The sequence below is a fragment of the Linepithema humile genome, chromosome 2 (assembly GCF_040581485.1).
Source record: "Linepithema humile isolate Giens D197 chromosome 2, Lhum_UNIL_v1.0, whole genome shotgun sequence".
Classification (NCBI taxonomy): domain Eukaryota; kingdom Metazoa; phylum Arthropoda; class Insecta; order Hymenoptera; family Formicidae; genus Linepithema; species Linepithema humile.
In genome coordinates, this window is record NC_090129.1 from 28,168,130 (window position 1) to 28,187,302 (window position 19,173).

Genomic DNA, 19,173 nt, shown 5'->3' on the forward strand with positions numbered 1-19,173 from the left:
TAATTTTTCATAAATTTAAATAATCAGTGTTCTTGCAGCAGAAAAACATACTCACAAATAGGATAGCGCCGCTCTTAACAGCTGCGTTGGCTTTAGCTGTTACGGCGTGTGCGGAGCAAAAAGTGGGTATCGATTACAAAAATCACCCAAGTGCTCAACTAATTCCGAGTACTGTTTTAAACTATTATTGCAGCAATTATTAAACAAACTAAAATAACGTGGAAAAGGGGAAAATAAATCTTTTAACCTAAAGCGATTAAAAATACATAAAAGTAATGTTTGACTCGAGTGAAGTTCTTGAATAAACTTCTGTATAAATCAACCTCTTCTAAAATACTGTTTTCTAACATTAAACCGTGTAACTTTCTATCACATTATCTTGCATCCAGCTAGCATTAAAAATTTGTATGATTGTTTTTCCTAAATCAAAAGGTCGCGTTACTTTTTTTCATTATCTTGCATCCAGCGTTAAAAATTTATACGATCGTTTTTGCTAAATCGAAAGGTCGCGTTATTTTTTTTTCATTGCTTTCGGACACTCGATAACATCGCTGCGAAGGGAGAGATAATCGAGTGTACATTAAATGATTTAAACAGTTCGTGTTGGTAGTTGATTGTACGCTTCCTGCTGGTCACGTACGAGTCCGCACGTGATTGTTTCTTTATTTTCCAATATTTGAAGTTCGCGGCAACACCTCTATATAATTATTCGAATATTGCAGTTACGTTTCTAAAAACGCGAGTATATATTTACCAGAATTTTTTTCGCAATTTTTTTTACATCGAAAAGACAACGTCAGCTTCGCGTCAAAACTTTTACAACCAGTTAACTGCGGCAAACACTAATGAATAACGATACAATCAGTTTTAAATACAGCGGATAAAGTCATTAAACACATCGCCGCACGACGAGATTTGTTCTATTTGCGTAACGACGTGTACATCTTGTGCATACTAATGCCGCGATCGATTTCCAATTATTATTAATTATCGGAATTAGCGATCCAGCTGATTGGGACGAGCTCGAGGATCTCGTTAGTTTCGCGCCACCTGCTTTTTCGCCAGACGTTTCGCTTGTTATATCTGCCGCGTCGATTTACGACACTACATATTCATTAGCGAAATAAATTCACCGCTAATTGTTTTGGACTCCGTATTTCAAATGTATCGAAATAGCGCTCCTCTCCGATCTCTCGAATTCTTCTCGATTAAAGTTGCTCGAATAGCGGCGCGGTCAATGCTGCAGCCGATCGAATACCGCATTCAAACATTTGCGGATGTTCTACATATTTAGTTTGTCTTGATTTAAGTGCTTGGAAGTTTGTGCTGAGAAGCTTGACTGAATATATTGGCATAGCGGCTAAAATAGCACACTTCAGAGAACAACTTTGTCATTGACACACATGCACATACATACTTGTCGATTTTCTCGAAATAAAGTGTATAGAATTTAATTTTATAAGCTGCAGTTTCGCGTTCCAAATATGCGGCAGTGCAGAGGATTAAAATATAAAGTAGGACGATTTATGAATTTATTTAGAGCTGCTCGACGAGTGTAACTTTTATTATACGAAGGAGCTGACGACGAGAGTGTGTATATCGCTTATCAGGACGCGCACAATCCGAAATACAGTTGCCCGAAATGTGTTGAATTGTGAAAACCATAATAATTCAGTCTGGAACGCTGCAAATCCCCGGCGGCATTAAGTTGAAATAAGAGGGACGACGGGGAAGAAATATAAATGTAAATATTAATACAGAGAGAGTTGGGTTACTATATGGGTCTTAAGAGCCGAGGGGAGACTTCCTCCACGGGCTTGCTTCCCTAGCCTCTTTCGTTCGCTCAAATATTTAATGGATTCGACTAGATCCACTCTTAGCTTTGGGTATATTCGTGTAACTTCTCTATGTGTATATATACGCCGAGCTCGTGCACCACCCAATTTATATACGCACATATGCTGCACGCTTGCGTGATTCCGCGCACGAAAGCTCAAACTACATCTTCACGGAGCTGGAGTTTGATTCACATTTCAGTGATACCGGAGAGAGAGAGAGAGAGAGAGATGTTTTTACGCTTGCAATCAGGTAGAATAAATTTTGCAGCGATAAGTCAAATCGCATTAAACAACATGTGATTCGCGAAAGGGACGAGTGCAACGTCCGAGAGTATCGCGCGTTTGAAATTGTGCGGCGCAAAATATTACTTTTAAATTGCACAGAAATTTTGTCTCGATGACTGCATAATCAAAGATAAATATAGACATTAGAGCGTTTTATATTCATCGTTTCCTCGAATCGAAAACTTATCAATCACGACACTTGATCACGTTGCGAAACCCGGAATTTAGCGCAGGGACAATCGCAGCTAAACACATTCCACCGCGTTAACTTCCTCGCATTGACGATCCGTCAGCGCGGGATCAGTTTGCGAACTCGTCTGTTTGCTCGGGAGAGACGACGAAAGGAGCGAAGAAACGAACGAAAAACAGTCTTTAATTATTTGCGATCGGTCCGAGCGGCAGTCCCGCGGGTGTGTTCCGGAGTTCGACGGAGAGTTAATTAATCCCGCGGTATAATTAAAGCGCCGTTTCGTCGAAGGGGGGAAGTTTGGTGCCGTGGCGCCCTGCCCTCTGGAAGTTAAACTCCACGAAGATCAAATTGTGAATCCGGGGCTGCCAACTGTCCGGGACGCGAGCCTCGCCGGGAAGGGCGGAAAGGAAACGGACTCTGCGACACGACGAGGGTGGCCGGAGACCGGTTTAATTAAATTCTAACGCTTTCGCGGGACGCGCGCGGAGCGGCGCGTCGATTGCGCGCCGATACGTTCGACGATCCTCGGCCCCGGGGTCGCGCGAGGAATCAGCGTGAGCTGAATCGACGTGCGCGACGTCGCGCGTAATTATTTCTTTCGTCGTTATGTTCCCTCCGCGCTTTCGTGTGTTTCGGGCTTAAAGCTCGTCAACGGCGATATTACGCTCCGCCGGAGACCGGGTTCTGGAAACGTGCGCGCGAAACCATCGCGATGAAATTTCACCGCTCGAAGTGGATTGAAAGTTTTTGATGTTATTAGATGCTGAAACGTCAATTTCGTCGTTCGCGCCGAATCGCGGCACCGTTTCCCTCGGCACTCCGTCATTGTCGCGTCAATAACGAGTTCGATGGAATTACGGGCGCGAGTAAAGGTTTTCCCGTTATTATTTCGAAATTATATTCGAGATTTGACCGTAAATCTGACGGCGAGGCCGCGTTTCGCGCGTCGGTGAAATCGACGTCGCGATAATGTTTGCACGTTTCATGAAAAAATTACATTTCTGACTTTTTCACACCGCGCATAAATAATAAAATGCCCGATCCGTTGCCGATTTTCACTTGCCTACGTCGCGCTCGCGAATAAATCATATTTCTGCAAATTTGTATGAGTTTAAAAAAAAATCCGTTTTCCATTTTATTTCTATATTTCGTTATAATTTTCAATATTTGCGCGGAACGAGTTTCTTTTTGTTTGCTCACCTTTCTAATCAAAAATAATACTTTCCGACAATAATATAAAAATCGGGAGCGAGCTGTGGGAAAAAAAACAGGAAGCTTTGCGAAATCCGCGCGATCCCTCCGTTATTTTCACGGGTCTCCGTGCCATTTCCGCGATGTTTATGCGGCTGTCTATTTTCGGGGACGTAACTTACACCTTTACGAGGGGAGGGGGGGGGGAGGAGGTTTCGCGATGCATACGCACGCACGCACCGTTTTTCCAGCGATCCGTCACACGTACACGCATAATACGTCCGTCGCGATGTACACACGACGGCCGGCATAGGCGCAAGCGCGACGGGGCTCTCGTCGCGACGCGAAAACGGACGCCCGCTCGCCGTTCAGTCGAGCACCGACGTCGACGACGATGACGTCGCATCCCTCGAAAATCAGGACGCCACCCTTCTCTCGCCGTCGTCGTGTGCCGCGGTGCCATGTGATCGCTGTCCGACAACACGCGCGATCATGAACGATTTGCGACGAAGCGCGGACGAGACGCGTTGACGGTTGTCGAAGATCGCTCTATCCAAATCCCTTCTCTCTTAACTTTCTACGATGATCGTACGAAGCGCGTTGAACCGTCGCGACTAATTAAAAAAAAAAAAAAAAAAAAGAAAAAAGAGAGACTGATATCGCGAAGGGTGGCGCGACGAAATGGCAGGGCGCGTCGGCGGACGGAACCACGTGCGAGCGATCGGTGCTGAAGCGAGCGACACGATGTCTCTGCGATTCTCGGCGACGCGGTGTTGAAAACTACCTGGCCAGGTGTGTGGAAACGGTGGTGCGCACGGAGCATGTGAGACAATGCGGTGGTGTGGCGGTCCTTGCGATCTCCTGCGACGCAAGTTTTTCGTCCTACTCGTCCTCATCGGCTGCAGCGATGGCTATCTCAATATATTCATCAGCCAGTCGCAGGTCATGAAACTGTTGGGTATGTGCGATCATCGTTTCACGTTAACAATGGGGAAGATTGTGCAACGCGTGCGTGCGATAGAGAAATGGATAATTGCACGTTAATTAAGTGCATCGGTTTATTCCTACAAGTCTGTGCGCCTCTCACATAAAATGTTTCCGTGTAAAACAATCTTTGCGCACAGATCGCTGATTGAATTTTATTACTTACTCGACTATACGCTTTACGACTTTTTCCAATATTTCTGTACGCCAGTTTCTCGCCCGTCCGAACAAATATTAGTTCAATGCTCTACTCGATTTTTTCTTGACGTTAGAAAAAGTCTTAAAACGTTGAATATAATCGAAAATAACGTACTTTTACGTAAAATTTAGCAAAGTGTTACTTAATTCTGCGCTTTTTAATTCCTTCACGAAAGGACTTTGCGAAAAAGGTGCAAACTCTGCTGCATGCAAATTGATCTGCATTAAAAATGAAAATTAGATTAAGATGCTGGATTTATCGCGAGAGACAAACTTGTTAACCTGACGTGCACGTTCATTTGTACACTTCATCCGATCAAGGAGCAACTTTAATTACGCCTGATTTATTAACGCGCCAATCTATTTCTTGCGAGTAAGCTTTTCCTTGTCATGCAATGTCATCCAAGCCTCGCGCAAGCGCTATTAGCGAGAACTTTGAAACGTTTTCGCCTCGTTCTAGCCCACGTTGCCTTTTTTCGTTCAAGCTAAACTCGCGCGTACATTTCCGCGTCGCGGTAAACATGAAAATTTCCTCTCCCGTGGCGATGCTCGTTAACAGGTCCCATTACAATTACGCGCCCGGCGCGCTGTTTTCTGAGAGCAAACGAAAGCCGGCGTACGCGCGGAAAAAGAGTTGACAAGGGAGAATCAGTGAAACCGGACCATTACTGGTTGTCGCGTCGGTGCCTGCGCGCAAACCAGCGAGAGAAGCCGAGATCAAACGTGCGATGTACGAAAAAAATTAAATAAAATCGAAAGAAGAGCTAACGTTTCGATGCAACGATCGGAAACTGTTTTGTTGAAAATAAGAAGCTGTAAGAATAAAGAGTTGTAGTATAAATTTACCGTTTTCAGGCAGCGCGTTAAGCAAAGTTCTTCAAACCTTTTGGAAAAGAGTTTCGACTTTCTCGCGCGCTTCGAAAAGAATTGTTTAAATGCAAATGTAAAAGATTTACAGCCGTAGAACACTAACTTCCTATTTTTATAAAAATAGACAATTATTTTTTCATATTCGATCGCGCTTTGAATCGTTTGGAATTCTTAAAGCTCCACCCACAATTTTCAACAAAGTGTCAAAATCTTTTCGCGGAGAAAACTTGAACCACTCGAAAAATGTTTGCTCGTCGACTGCGAGACTGAATTTCGCTCGTCAGGAAGCGGGCGATACTTTTCTCCTTCATTTCGCGGCGAATCAAAGCGCGCGCATAATAAATGCAACGCCGATTGCCCCTTTGGAGTTCTCCCTTCGCTTTTACGTTTATAATTCCGAGCCGCGTACATTTATGACCGTACCAGCTCTTATCTAATTCTACTTTTTTCCGTGCTCGCATCGCTTTGCATCCCCAGCGCACAATTAACGCGATTGTAACGTGTCACGGGGGCGGGGAAGGGAGGGGGGGGGGGGGAGAAACTCTTTCGCGAGAGTTCTCGCTGACGCGCGGTTTTAACGAACGCGGGTGGAAAAACTTGGGGTCGAGAGGGAAATGCGCATACCTCGAGGCGGCCGGCGGAACCGCGGTGCGACGGACGAAAGCGAGCGAATTAGCGTCGCGGCCGCTCGCGGAGTGTCATTTCAGCAATTTGCGGCACGAGCCACTCGTTTTAATGGTCGCGCCGCAACACCGAGCACAGGGTTTTTCGTGCGCCGCGCGTCTAGGATCTTCGTTCCATTTCGATATCACTTCACGGCCCTGTGATTCATATCCACGCGCGCTCCGCAATCGCCCGCCCAGGTTTTTCCGTTCTCGACGTCGGTCGATCGGTGGATTGGACGGAAGCGGGCGGGGGCGAGGGGGAGGGGAAAAAAAAAAGAGATGGAATCGCCGTATTTACGAGCGGCCGGCCGCTCGTGACTCTTCGAAAATCGAGGCAATCCCCGGCGGTCGCGAACTCACTCCGAACGGCGGAACGAACCCGACACGTTCCGCTGGATGCGTGGCGCTATAGCGGTGGATTGCGCGCGGCACTTTCATACATTTTACGTTAATCGCGAAATATGGCGCGCCGGCGAATGTGCGAAAAAAAAAAGGGGGGGGGGGGGGGAAAAAGGCGATGCGCGAAAGAGAATTCGCGCGCGAATTGAAAACGCGCGGTAAAGTGCGACGGTTTTTTGTATTTTTCCGGCGATGTACTTTCGTCGACGAGAAACCGCGCGCCTCGTTTGCTTAACGGACGGACGTAAGATAATTCTCGCCGGAAGCGAATTAAACCGCGGGGAATCGTTCGCAGGATATTTACGGGGAAACGCGCGAGTGCCCGCGATACGCCAAATATATTGAGTTAGTTCAGTCGGCTGCTCTCGGTGAGTAACTTCGACTCACCTTCGACGAAATATATAATTAAATCACGCCGAAATTACGTGAGCGGCGCGAGTGCGCGTACTCGGGCTAAACTGACTCGAGATAACAGAGATGGAAAGGGGAGGGGGATGATAGCGGAAGGGAGGGATAATCGGATCTATAGTTCCCAAGATTAGAGACAAGTAGCGCTGAATATATTAATTCACGTGAAGCCATGAAGTTTGACGCGGCCGCGCGCGACGCGCCAGAACGCTCGATCCTAATTTCAGCGTTTTCCCCAGCGCGCAATAGGGCTTCGCGTTTTCCGGGCGAAAAAAAACCTGTCTTTTCGAAAACTCTGCGAAACTCTCTTCGATCTTAAAAACGATCGCGCGCGCCGAAACCCGTCGCGATCGTTCTCCTCCCGCTCCGCGCAATCGCTCCCCGCGTAAATACGGATTCGTGCGACTTATCGCACGGGGCAGAGCGCCTCGCTAATGGTCAACTGAAGTCAACCCCCGTTTGACAGCCCGTGCGACACCGTTTACTCGACGCGCTAACTCGGCAGAAGCGACGGCGGCTGCGCTCCCTTAAACGGGTCTCCCTTTCAAGTGCCCGAGCAGCCCCGCGGATCTCCAGATACAGGGTAATCTTCGTCACATTTCGGATTCCGCCGTCGGGGCTGGGGGGGAAGGGGGGAGGGGGTGAGATGGGCGCGGCGGGAAAGTGAAAGGGTTGCCTCTAAGAGGAGCAAGCGGTGGGGCAAGTTTCGTCGCCGAGGCTCTCGAAAGTCACTTAACTTAGATTGCACGAGCGAAATGACTTTACTTCCCCGGAAAACTTCGTTCCGTTGGAAAAGCATCTCCTCTCTGCGAACACCGAAAAAAGAAAAAAAAAAGAGGGGGAGGGGGGAAGTACAAGGAGAGAAAAAAGGAAAAAATCGAGGGAGAGTCGAGGAGAAAGAAGAAGAGGAAGAAGAAGAGTGTGTGAGCGCGGAAGGTGGTTGAAGGTGGTGTTACGTAGGGCTGAAAAGACGAGGGGTCGGGAAGGCGGGGGGGAAACGGAGAGAAACTCGCTGCCGCCTCGGCGCGCGGCGCCTCCCTTTGCGAGGACGAGGATACGAGTCGACTATTACCTGACACCTTCGTGCGGATTCAGCATTTACTTGCCGTCGCCCGAGTTCGGAACGTTTACACGGGGGTTTGCTCTGATTGGGCAGGGGATTTCTCACCGTGTGATGAAAGGCGCGGGATGAGCTTGCGCTTTGAAGTAATATCCTTATTCCGCGAATGGAGTTGTCTCGCCGGCGGCCCGGATTTACCACCCGAAATTGCTTCGCGCGCTAGTCGACCGGCTTCGCGCTCTCAGCGAATGGTGAAATAACCGAGGTTTCGCCCCGAAGTGAAGGTTATTTCGAGATGGCGTAATCTTATTTATCTCCCCCCGTGGAATATCCGAATGACGTTTTTGCGCGGCGTTAAATGAGCGAAACAAACGAAGAAAAGAAAAGAAGAGAGACAAATGTGTAACTCGGGCGACGCAATCTTTCGATGTGATCGAAGATCAGTCGCGTGATACTCCGTTTTTAGAGATACGAATAACTTTGTCGACCTCAAGTCGATTATAATATGAACAGGCCAAATCGGCAGCGTGGAGTCGAATGATGAACGCTCGCACGCAGCTCGCGCCTGTCTTTGATATACAAATTTCGGGGGGGGGGGGGGGCGCGCAATAAGCAGGAACTTCAGGACCGGGGACGTTCGAAAATTGATTTTTAATTTACCCTCGAACGCGATGCACGCTCGTTGGCAATCGTCTCCGTATGTTTGTCCTGTCTGGACCACGAAGCGGTCCGACAAACAACCGACAACGTGTTCATTGCTGCCGACTGTCGAACTAGCTCGTGAAACGACCCTTGTCGATTCCCCAAGCCCCGGCCGCGTTGCTGGAAACGACACGAGAAAATCGATTATTCCGCAAGAACGCCCATTAAAAAAGAGAGAGAGAGAGAGAGAGAGAGAAAAAAAAGACGCGCCGCGCGAAAAGATTAACGCGTGCAGCTACACTCTCATAAAGTACGTAATATATTTTTTACATCTATGAATATTTTTGCAGTCTCACGTTAACTGATGGCTCCATCATTTTTGCGTCAAAATATTCAAGCTCGGCGCATCATATTTTAATAATTATATGGCGTGGCTTTGGTTTTCCCGTCAATTTTTATTCATTCAGATTTTTAACCAATTTGAAATTGATGTTTTACATTTATTTTGATGAATATTGTGCGTGGAATAATTATTCGCCGCGTTTTCGATGCAGAAAGAATCGTTTATGAGTCGGTGAGAAATGTTTACGCAGTAATGTTGAGCGCGTTCCAATCGATCAAAATTTCTCACGCGGTTTCGGCGTTTCGAAGAAATTAAGGCGCTCAATCTTTTCGACCGTTGGACAAATTGCTTCCACTCTGGAATAATTTCTTCCTTCCGGCTTCCTTCGTCCCGATTTACTCACCAAGCTAGGTCACGAGCTGCGATTCGCCGCGAGAAGTCGTTCTCCTCGCGAAGAACATACAGGCGGCGCGATTGGCGCGATTTCCGCCCGCCATTCGTCACGCCACGGCGAAATATCGACGAAAATCTCGCCCGACCTTCTTTCACGCGTAGTGTCGCGCGTACGCGGGACGCGGTATCAATTTTCCCCGAGCGCGCCGGCAAGGCGATGGCGTTAGCCTAAATTGTAGTGGTTTCGCCGACGGGTAGATCCGACCAGACGATAACGTAAACCGCCATGGTTTATGGCCGCGTTCACGCACACGCGCACGATCCGCACTGATTGCAAGCGCGGCTAGGCCCCGCCGGCGGTCGTGTGAGTTTCGCCGTAGGAGCGGACCGTGTCACTTCAGCCGCCGTGTTATTGCAAAGCCCTTGATCCAGCGATAATAGATTAATTAATACGCCTTTCCTGTAATTGACGGCGTTTACGACGCGCGCTTCCGTCTTTCGCAGTCGCGACAAATTGGCAAGGGCTTAGCGGGATGACAAACGCTCTTCGAAAATGGAGACGGATGGCCGTTCTGCGTGCGAGTTCTTTTATCGCAGTCGAGTGTTCGATACGACCCATACAGCACACAAAGATTGCATACACATTGCATCAATCTTTCATCGCAATGTTGCAATATTGCAAATTCACTGCAAAATGTTGTTGCATCATTGCTGTGGGATTGCAGCAACGTTAAAATGTCCGCTTTTAGGAAGATTGTAACGAAATATTACAGTAATATTGCAATGTAATGAATTTGCAATAATGCATTGTTATTGCAATCTTAGAATAATGTTGCATATATTTTTATTTATTCGGACATTTATCTGTCCGATTTTTGAACAATCAGTTCAATATCTGAATTCCCTGTGTTGAGGTCGTATCGGAAAAATTAAACTGATAAAAATAATTACTATGTCTTTAATCTTACTAGCCACTCTTTGCAAGTTTCATATAATCATCATGACTAAAACTTAAATACGAGATAGATTTTGCAACGCGCGTCGCATAGCGGTAAACGAACGAACTAGCGATTACCGAATATTGCTATTGCAATGTTGTTGGAATGTTGCTGTCACATTCTCATGAAATATTACAATTACAGGTTGTAATAATATCTCAACAATATTACATTGCAACTTGCAATGTAATATTGCAAGTTTAGGAAGATTGTAACGAAATATTACAGTAATATTGCAATGTAATGAATTTGCAATAATGCATTGTTATTGCAATCTTAGAATAATGTTGCATATATTTTTATTTATTCGGACATTTATCTGTCCAATTTTTGAACAATCAGTTCAATATCTGAATTTCCTGTGTTGAGGTCGTATCAGAAAAATTAAACTTGCAAGATTGTAACATTGCTGCAATGTAATTGCAATGTTCTGTGCTGTATAGAGAGGAGGACTTTTAGCGCGACGCAAAATTGCCTCGTAAGACGCGAATATCGGCAGGACTTTCCGCACTGTCCACTTGACGTCGAGTGTAAATACAATATACACGTAGCAGTTAATTTGCCGGCTAGCAAGTATGTGCAGCTGATTTGCAATCCGATCCACGAAGCGCGCCGTGTTAGCCGGTTTACACGGGAAATCGATATGATCGTACAAACGCCGACGTCGGCGATATGGGCGCGCTTCCACAATTTCGTACATATTTACACGTGTCTCTCTTGCGCGCCGGCAGACTCGTATGATTTACGCAAACGCGCAAAGATGCGCCGACGACAATTTATGCCCCGACGGGTTATTGATGCATAGCTGCAGGACGTCCGCGCGCCAACCGTATATATATTTGACACATCAACTTTCGCCCGCAAAAAATTCGGCGTGACATTAAAAATAAACAAACTCGTTAAAAGTCTATCGCTTTCAAACAATTTCAGGCGTGTAAATTAGCATTGAATCTTGCAGCTTAGTTAATTTCGCAGGAATCTTTCGACATAGCGAGCAATTCTCAGAGACATTTAAAACTTGTTGAATAAAGCGACGGATAACTTCTACTAAAATATTCGCAGAGGAAAAGTTTTTCTTCCACTCTGGAAAGAATATAATTTATTATACATTTTTGTAGGGGGAGAAGTTAGAGAAAAAAAAACCCCGCTTTACAGAATCTGTTTTTCTTTCGATTCGCGCGCGCTGCGGCGATTCATTTTTGTCGCCGGATGCTCGAAGGACTTTCATCGATTCGAGAACTCATCGTTTCGCGCGTGACGTACGGTACGTGTCAAATGCACCGTGCACGCATCACGTACGAAGTGGTCTCATAGGATATTCGTAGAGACAACGTAAATAGTGTACGTACAGAGGCGTGGCTCGCGTGTATTCGGCCCGACACTTGCACGTTAATACGTTTCGCCCGTATGTCGATATATCGGCGCATACATGGTTAAACATATTTGTACGTGCCGCTAGGGTCAAATCCGTTCGTATTAATTGGCAAACATTAAACTCGTTATGTGTATTCGAGCTTGGTACACACACCACGGGCGATGAAACGTTATTTCAAGTCGGTGAAAACGCATCTGATAAAAAATACCGTGTTTTTGTACGCCGCACTTTATAACGTCGCATTTGTTATTTAAATATAGTGCGTCGTTTTTGAATATTTTTGAATATTTTGATCTCATTTTCATCGAATGCTATTATAAACTTACACTGTGCGTCGGAATATATTTAAATATTTTTCATTTTCATCCTGCGTGCGTTGTTATATACGATTCACTTTATATACTTATATATATATATATATATATATATATATATATATATATATATGTTTTTAATATTTTCATGTTATTCCTATCGCGCATCATTATTTGGTTAAACGCGTTAGGATATTTTCAAACATTTCCGTCGCGCACTCGACATGACGGTCGCGCCCAGAACAAGGACGCGAGTTGGGAAAATAAAGAACAAGCTTTCACGCTCTAAATACACGCGTGTCGGCGTGTGTGACGTTAAGCGTTGACATCGTTATACGTACAAATCGGACGTGTACACGTCGATTGATGGGATCGATAATGTTTTAGTAACAAAAAGCGTGATTCTGTATATCGCTGTCATGCATCGCCCACTCCATAAATTTGGCGTCATTTAATTCCTCCATTTAATCGGATGACGCGGTACATGAACATTTCGACAGGAACAAATTTGCAAAGCAAAGCGCCGCGCCGGGACGTATACGTTGCACCGCGTACACAGCGCAGTTTTCAAAGCCATTTTTTTTTTTTTTTTCCCAAAACAAATTTCTCGTTTGATTCGATCGCCGTCGATCGAGGCGCGTCATGGCGTCAAACATTTCGCGCCGCGCGCGCGGTAATTTCAAGATGTAAATTGTCGAATTCATTGCCGCGCACGCATAATGCACTCGTTAGTGCGCGGTGGCGCAAAAAGAAACGAAGCGAGGCGCGGTAAAAGCGGGGAAAAAATGCACAGCGTCGCGAAGCGCGAATCAAAATGCGCAGGAAATCGTCGCTCTACGCGCTCTACGCGTATTGCGAGCCCGCGGTGCCTGTCGAAACGTATCGCCGTATGAAATCTTTCTGCAGATGTGCGATAGCCGTTCCGCCGCGACCAATGGAAATTGCTCGTGATTCCCGAATACTTTTTTTATACTCCGTTCCTTTTTTCGTCCGCCTCCTCTTTGCGTCGCCTCTTCTTTGCGCGCGTCCCCGCGGCAGATAATATCGTATTGTTCGCTTCACTTGTAAATCAAACGATATCAGGCGATGTCGGTGGCGGCTTTTTGTTGCAGTGTGATTTAAGCGCGTGTCTCGAAGCCGTCTAAAAGCAGCGTCCTTACGTGCACTCACTCCCCTCCGTTCGACGCGTACATTCGCGAAATTTATATCGCGGCGTCATTTAAATATTAAAATAAAATGGCGACGGCGACGAACGCGATTAGTGTTATTGATGAGCATGCGACAAGCTCGGCTCGTGATTTGAATTTTACATTATGCGAAAATCATTTATACGTTTTAGTAATTTATTGCACATTTACGTATACGTTTATTCGTTTATTCTGCATACCGTAATACGCATGTTGATAAAAACCGCAGGTACTAGAAGAATTAATATCGATTGCACGCCGAATGAATATTCAGCGCGTGATTGGGGCCACATTGTTGCTACGCGTTTACACTCTAATGAGCGTGCATTCCATCGTGATCAATTATCCTAATTGACAATTAGCCGCCAGACATCATGAGATATCAAAAATGAAAAATATGGCGTTAAATCGGCGGAGTTAAAATGTGAAAAACAACTTCGTTCGTCACAGGTGAAGTTGGAAATTTCATTGACAGATTTACATTTATTTAGATTAATGAGTTTGCATAAAAAAGTTATACAAAATGTATCTGCATATTAATATTCGTGGATAATTTGTCGCATGTTCTCGCGCGCCTTTTTGGTATTATTTTTCAAAACAAATTTCAAAAATATTAAACGCTAATTCAATTTTCTTTACAACAATTAAATTTAATATAATAATAAGGGATGATCACTGTCTTTCGATCTTATTAGATTTTACTGTCTCGAGCTTGAGTCAATAAAGAAACTGAGCTGCCTTCACATCGCATGTTATAAACCGACAAGCATTTAAGATTAAGCTAGGGATATGCTAATAAGATGTAATTCAAGTACGAATCGCTCCGGCACGTGAAGCGATATATCTATACGAGGCATGTATTGTCAGAACTTGGGTATTGAAGGGAGAGTTCTTCGTCGGATTTATGGAAGCGATAGGGGGACATCGGTGCATCGTTGCGTGCAAGTGGTACGATAAGTGGAAAGGTTGACGTCTCTGTAAAAGAAACGTTTTCCATGAAAATTACGTTCTCCAATTCTCGTGTATAAAAGAGGGCGAAGTGAGTTTGAAGAAAATTGACTTGGAAAAGAGCTCGCGTCGGTAACAACGTTAATTTTCCTCGAACGCGTCGACAATTTTTTAAACAAACGAGAAAGTATCCTCGTTTTCGCCTTCCGTTGCGTCCACATTTCGAAAAGCGTTCAACAAAATTTACAAAAAGTCGCAATATTATCTCTGATTTGATTTCGCGCGAGTATATTTGCACTTGAGCGGATATTTCGTCGAAGCGTGCGAAATATATTGAGCGTAACACGTGCGTGAAGCATAAATCATCTCCTGCATTCCCGAAGAAATAAATACGGTAACGATTCTCTCGCGTATAATGTAACTTTGTTTGAAACTACCTAGTTAATTCTGAAGTTCGAGGAAGCATTTATCGTTATTAACAAGAGTGAGAATGCTAGTTTGGAGGAGCCAGGTCAATGCATCGGAGACACTGCCGAAATCGATTTTCGATGTAGTCGCGCTGCGTCGATTGAAACTTCCCGACGCGAACAATCGACAACTTGGCGTTGGTGTTTGTGTTAGATATTACACTGCAACGTCGACTTGCTCTTACACAATAGACAATAAACTTGTTTAATGTGATAGATACGTTGGACGGAGAATTAAAATTTCGTAAAAATTCAATCACGTAGTTATTGTCGATAATAAATACTGACGAATTGATTTTAGCTTTGACAATCTCTCGCTTCCACGCAGAATATTAAACGTAAAGAACAGAATTTTGTAAATTCTGTTATATCAAGTGCTTGTGTTCAAGATTCGAACCGACTTTTTTCGGCCTGTCCTTCAAACGGACGGAATTGACTCGTGAAATTAATATCGCCGGCAAGACGATGCGAACTTTCGTACGATTGCGAAGAGTGTTCTACTCGGCGATTTAATTAGCATTCTCTGGCAGCGCCGGAACTTCTGCTCTTCTTTTTCTATAGCTTGCTCGACCAGTCACCTGAGAAGAACAAAAATTTTTCCGTCGGATGTTCTCCCAATTAAAAATTCTGGATAGCTGAGCACGCCTAATTATCGCTCGTGCACGAATAGTCGAGCGAAGTTCTTAATCAGCGACGGTTAATTGAGAAGCTGCGGTGGTGATCGACCGATTCTACGGACAAAACCATTTCTCCGGAAGCTTCGGATACGCATGCACCGTTGCCTCGTTTTTGTCCGCGCTTCTCCCCGAGCCGAGTCTGTCCGTTGGCTCCTTTATTTTTTCGTAAGAAAGAGAAGTAAAAGGGAGAGTGAGCTGGCAGATTGAAAATTTCTGCCTTTCACAGTTCGTTGTGAATTGAGGGCATTTCCTTGCAGAACCAACTCTTCGATTCCCGATTCATCATGAACTCTTATCGTTCGCAGATTTTGTCAGCAGTTTGAAATTGAACTCTTCTTTAAAAAATTTGACCGAGTGAAAAATTTTGCAAGTTTTATTATTCAATTCGTATCCATTTGAAAAAGCCGGAGTAGCCATTTACGAAATTAATTCAAAATTACGTCATTTTTGATCTATAAAAATATGCGTGTCTGAATTTTTTAGAAGTAGTATTGGATTATTTGTATTCAAGATTTCCGCGATTTTCTATATTATATATTTTTATGAAAAAGATTGCCAGTTGAAACTACCGATGAAAACAGATTCTTCTGTTTGTTCTGCTTCTCCACGTGCGTGCTCGTCCTCTTTTGATTATGCAAATTCAAGGATGGCCGATTGTAAAGCGGGACATCGCCGGGAGTGTAATCAAATTTCAGTCTTGTTAAGTTCGCGATGAATGTGCATTCCGCGGAACGTCATCTTGAGTGGAAGGGCGGGGGCGGCGGGTGGAAAAGGGCGTGAAAGGGGAGGAGGGAGAGGAAGTACCGTCACTCAGGGGCGATTAACGATCGCTGATAAAACGCCCGTAGGTGGGCGAGTTAGAGAGATTGACTGCCTTCGCAATAACGCCAAGATAGCATTAGCAATCTAGTTTATTAATTTGCTCGCTACTTACAAGAACACGATAATTAATCGGCGTGTAATCAGATAATTACGGTGACTGATGATACGAGATGAAAAGGGCCGATAGACAGTTTTCGATGATGTTGAAAATATTACCGATCCCGCGATAAATTGATTAAAAAGAAAGTCGATTAATTACCTTTCGGTAATAATTTCTTCGTTAAATTTGTTATTTTAACTAGAAATGTCGCTTGAGGACTAATTAACGAAATAACATAGACACATTTTGCAGTTACAGCAGAATATTGCTCTGTTGTAATTTAGCTTCAATTAAATGGAGTTTACTATCATCAAACATGCTACGTATTTGTAAAATTTAATGGAACACTTAACGTATGTTCGATTAAATTGATGTATCGTCGGTATTATGTTCATTAACGAACTGTCGGCACGTTTGTATCTCATCGACGTTATTCCTCGCGATAATTGTCGCTAATTACGCTTCGTACGTTCGGTTTATTTGAACGAACGCGCCATTATTTCGCTGCTCCTTGGACCATCGTCCCGCCTCGTTACGGCGATCGTTCTAATGAATCGTCATCGGCTCCGTATCGCCACATCGATACCCAGCCGCAAGTGCCGCGGAATCGGTTTTATTTCGTCGGATTGCCGCACATTAGAACAAATCACGCCACTTTGTCGGTTATGAAGCCAGAGCCGATTGCATCGATACTTTTCTTTCAAAACTCTTCGCTTGAAACAAAATTATTCGGCACGTTTTTCCGCCATTTTCAATCTCAGAATTAAAATCCGGAAAAACTTTGCCGTCGATTTTTTCAAACTAGCGTATAAAAAATATCTAGCCATCCGTATTAAAATCAATAAACCTCATTTTTTATTTCCTAACCAGCGAAATCTGTTATCCCCGTAATAGATGGATCAATTGATTGCATTCAACAATGCGCCAATTCCAGTTCAGACTTTCATCAGGGATACATCACGTACTGTCAAACAATGACAATCGATGCACGAGTGCCGCTGCAATCGTGCAGTTTATATGGAATGCGCTTTTTTTTCCAAGAGAAATCCGTGTAGCGAATAATTCGTGAATAGCCCCTCACTTGGTTTGGCGTTAAAACACTTCCGCAACAAAGAGGTGAAGGGAATAAAATGGCCTTTTTCCGCGCAGCTGCAGTCTCGATGTAATGAAAGCTTGCATCGCGGTGGCCCCCTTTTTTCGCATTCATCCCTCGGCTGCCATCGTAGCCTCTCTCGCGAGCGCACTTTTTCACAGCACCAGCCACCTTCCGTTTGTTTATAGCTGCAACTATTTATTGTCGCCGAGGAAACAGGACAGTTTTATCACATACACCATGTTGAAACGTTAGAGGCACGAGATGGAAAAAGGAAATTTTATCAAATTCCTTGCAAAAGCGAGTTTGTGATGCTCGCTTTTGCCGACACTGAGATTTCGCTGGTTCCTTCATTAGAAACTATATCAGTTTTATTGTTGGAAGTTTGAAAATTTTTTTGATTAAAGAAACGCTGAGGTTAAAACGAGAGAGAGCTTTAATAGTAATTTTATGCATGCAATTATCAACAAAGATTTGTTGTCAATTTTCTCTGCTGTAAGCAAAATTAGTGTAAAATTACACCTATTATAATACGTAATTTTGGGATCAACCGTCATGCATGTAAATTTTCACGGATATGTAAATTTACGGCTTGCAGGTGAAATTAATTTACAGTATTGTAATGAACCAAGCAACACAAATAAAGTTACTTTGCATAATATACATACAGATACGCGCGTGCGCGCATCTTACATTAATAATCCAAATTATTTGAAGAACAATTTCTAATTCAGAATTCACGAATTACGTATACAACTGTGAATTTATTTCGCTCGTGTAACTATAATTTCCGTCAGTTATCGCCACGCTGCATAATATTGCAAAAATTTGTACGCATAAAATAAAGATATATATTTTAAAAATAAGAAACAGAATAATTTCCACATCTATTTGTGCAAATTCGCCGAATTTCCGTACAGTACACTTTGTCTGTTGTCTCAATGCCAACAAATTAGCATATTCTCTCTTCAGCAAAACGGGTAGGTAGCTAATGTAAATGCAATGTAAATTAGCGCGGCTGCAATTCTACATTTGTGAAATAAACAAATTAAGATGGCTGGCTAAGAAGCTCAGAGAATGCTTATTGCAAAAACTTTGCAGCGATCGCGGGCTAAATTTGCATCGACTTTTAAGAAATGTTTATCGATACGCCTCTCGAAATCAAAATGTTGCTTACGTATCCTGCGAGCCGAGTCGAAATTAGCCGCGCGCCGATTCGTTAGCCGCCACTAAACCCTCCCCCCGCCGTCGTTCCGGAAATTAACGAAATTCAGTAATTGAGTAATGGGGCAGATCGTGTAATATACACTTCGTTCTCGTGACGGCAGATCAATATTTAATAAATGTTTCCATCTACCCGAAACAACAAATTTATTGGCTCGAACGATTACCGCTCGCCGACAATCGCGCCCGAGGGGCCATGCGCGACTAATTAAAAGCAGCGGGGGTATAATTGAATATTAAGAATTCTGCACCGACAGAACGATGAGCGGGCGACGGGGGGGGGGGGGGGCGGCGGCGAAATTTTCGCGAGGGCGGACGAGTTGCGACTGATTTTAATTAAAGACAAACATCCCGTTCAACTGCGACGACAACGCGACGCTCTTTCGCGGCCAACTTTGCTCTGAACAACCCGTCCCGAAAGACTCGTCCGCTTCTTTTTGCCCCTTTCGCTTTGTCTCTTCTTCCTTTATTTCTCGCTTTTCATCCACCCGTTCTCTCTTTC

The 19,173-nt window shown here is 44.4% G+C and overlaps 1 protein-coding gene across 2 annotated transcripts in view; it reads left to right on the plus strand.

The window, feature by feature from the left end:
* Window positions 1–408: 408 nt before the first annotated feature.
* Window positions 409–19,173, plus strand: part of LOC105677337 (tyrosine-protein kinase Dnt) — a 79,983-nt gene continuing 61,218 nt past the window's right edge. The window contains exon 1 of one of the 2 annotated variants that reach the window (XM_067349122.1): window positions 409–4,462. Coding sequence is in view for 1 of the 2 variants with exons in the window: in XM_012375897.2 (XP_012231320.1) it covers window positions 4,336–4,462 (127 nt within the window). In the remaining variant the exon portion in view is untranslated. The remainder of the gene's footprint in view (window positions 4,463–19,173) is intronic. The other variant, XM_012375897.2, reaches the window with a different exon arrangement.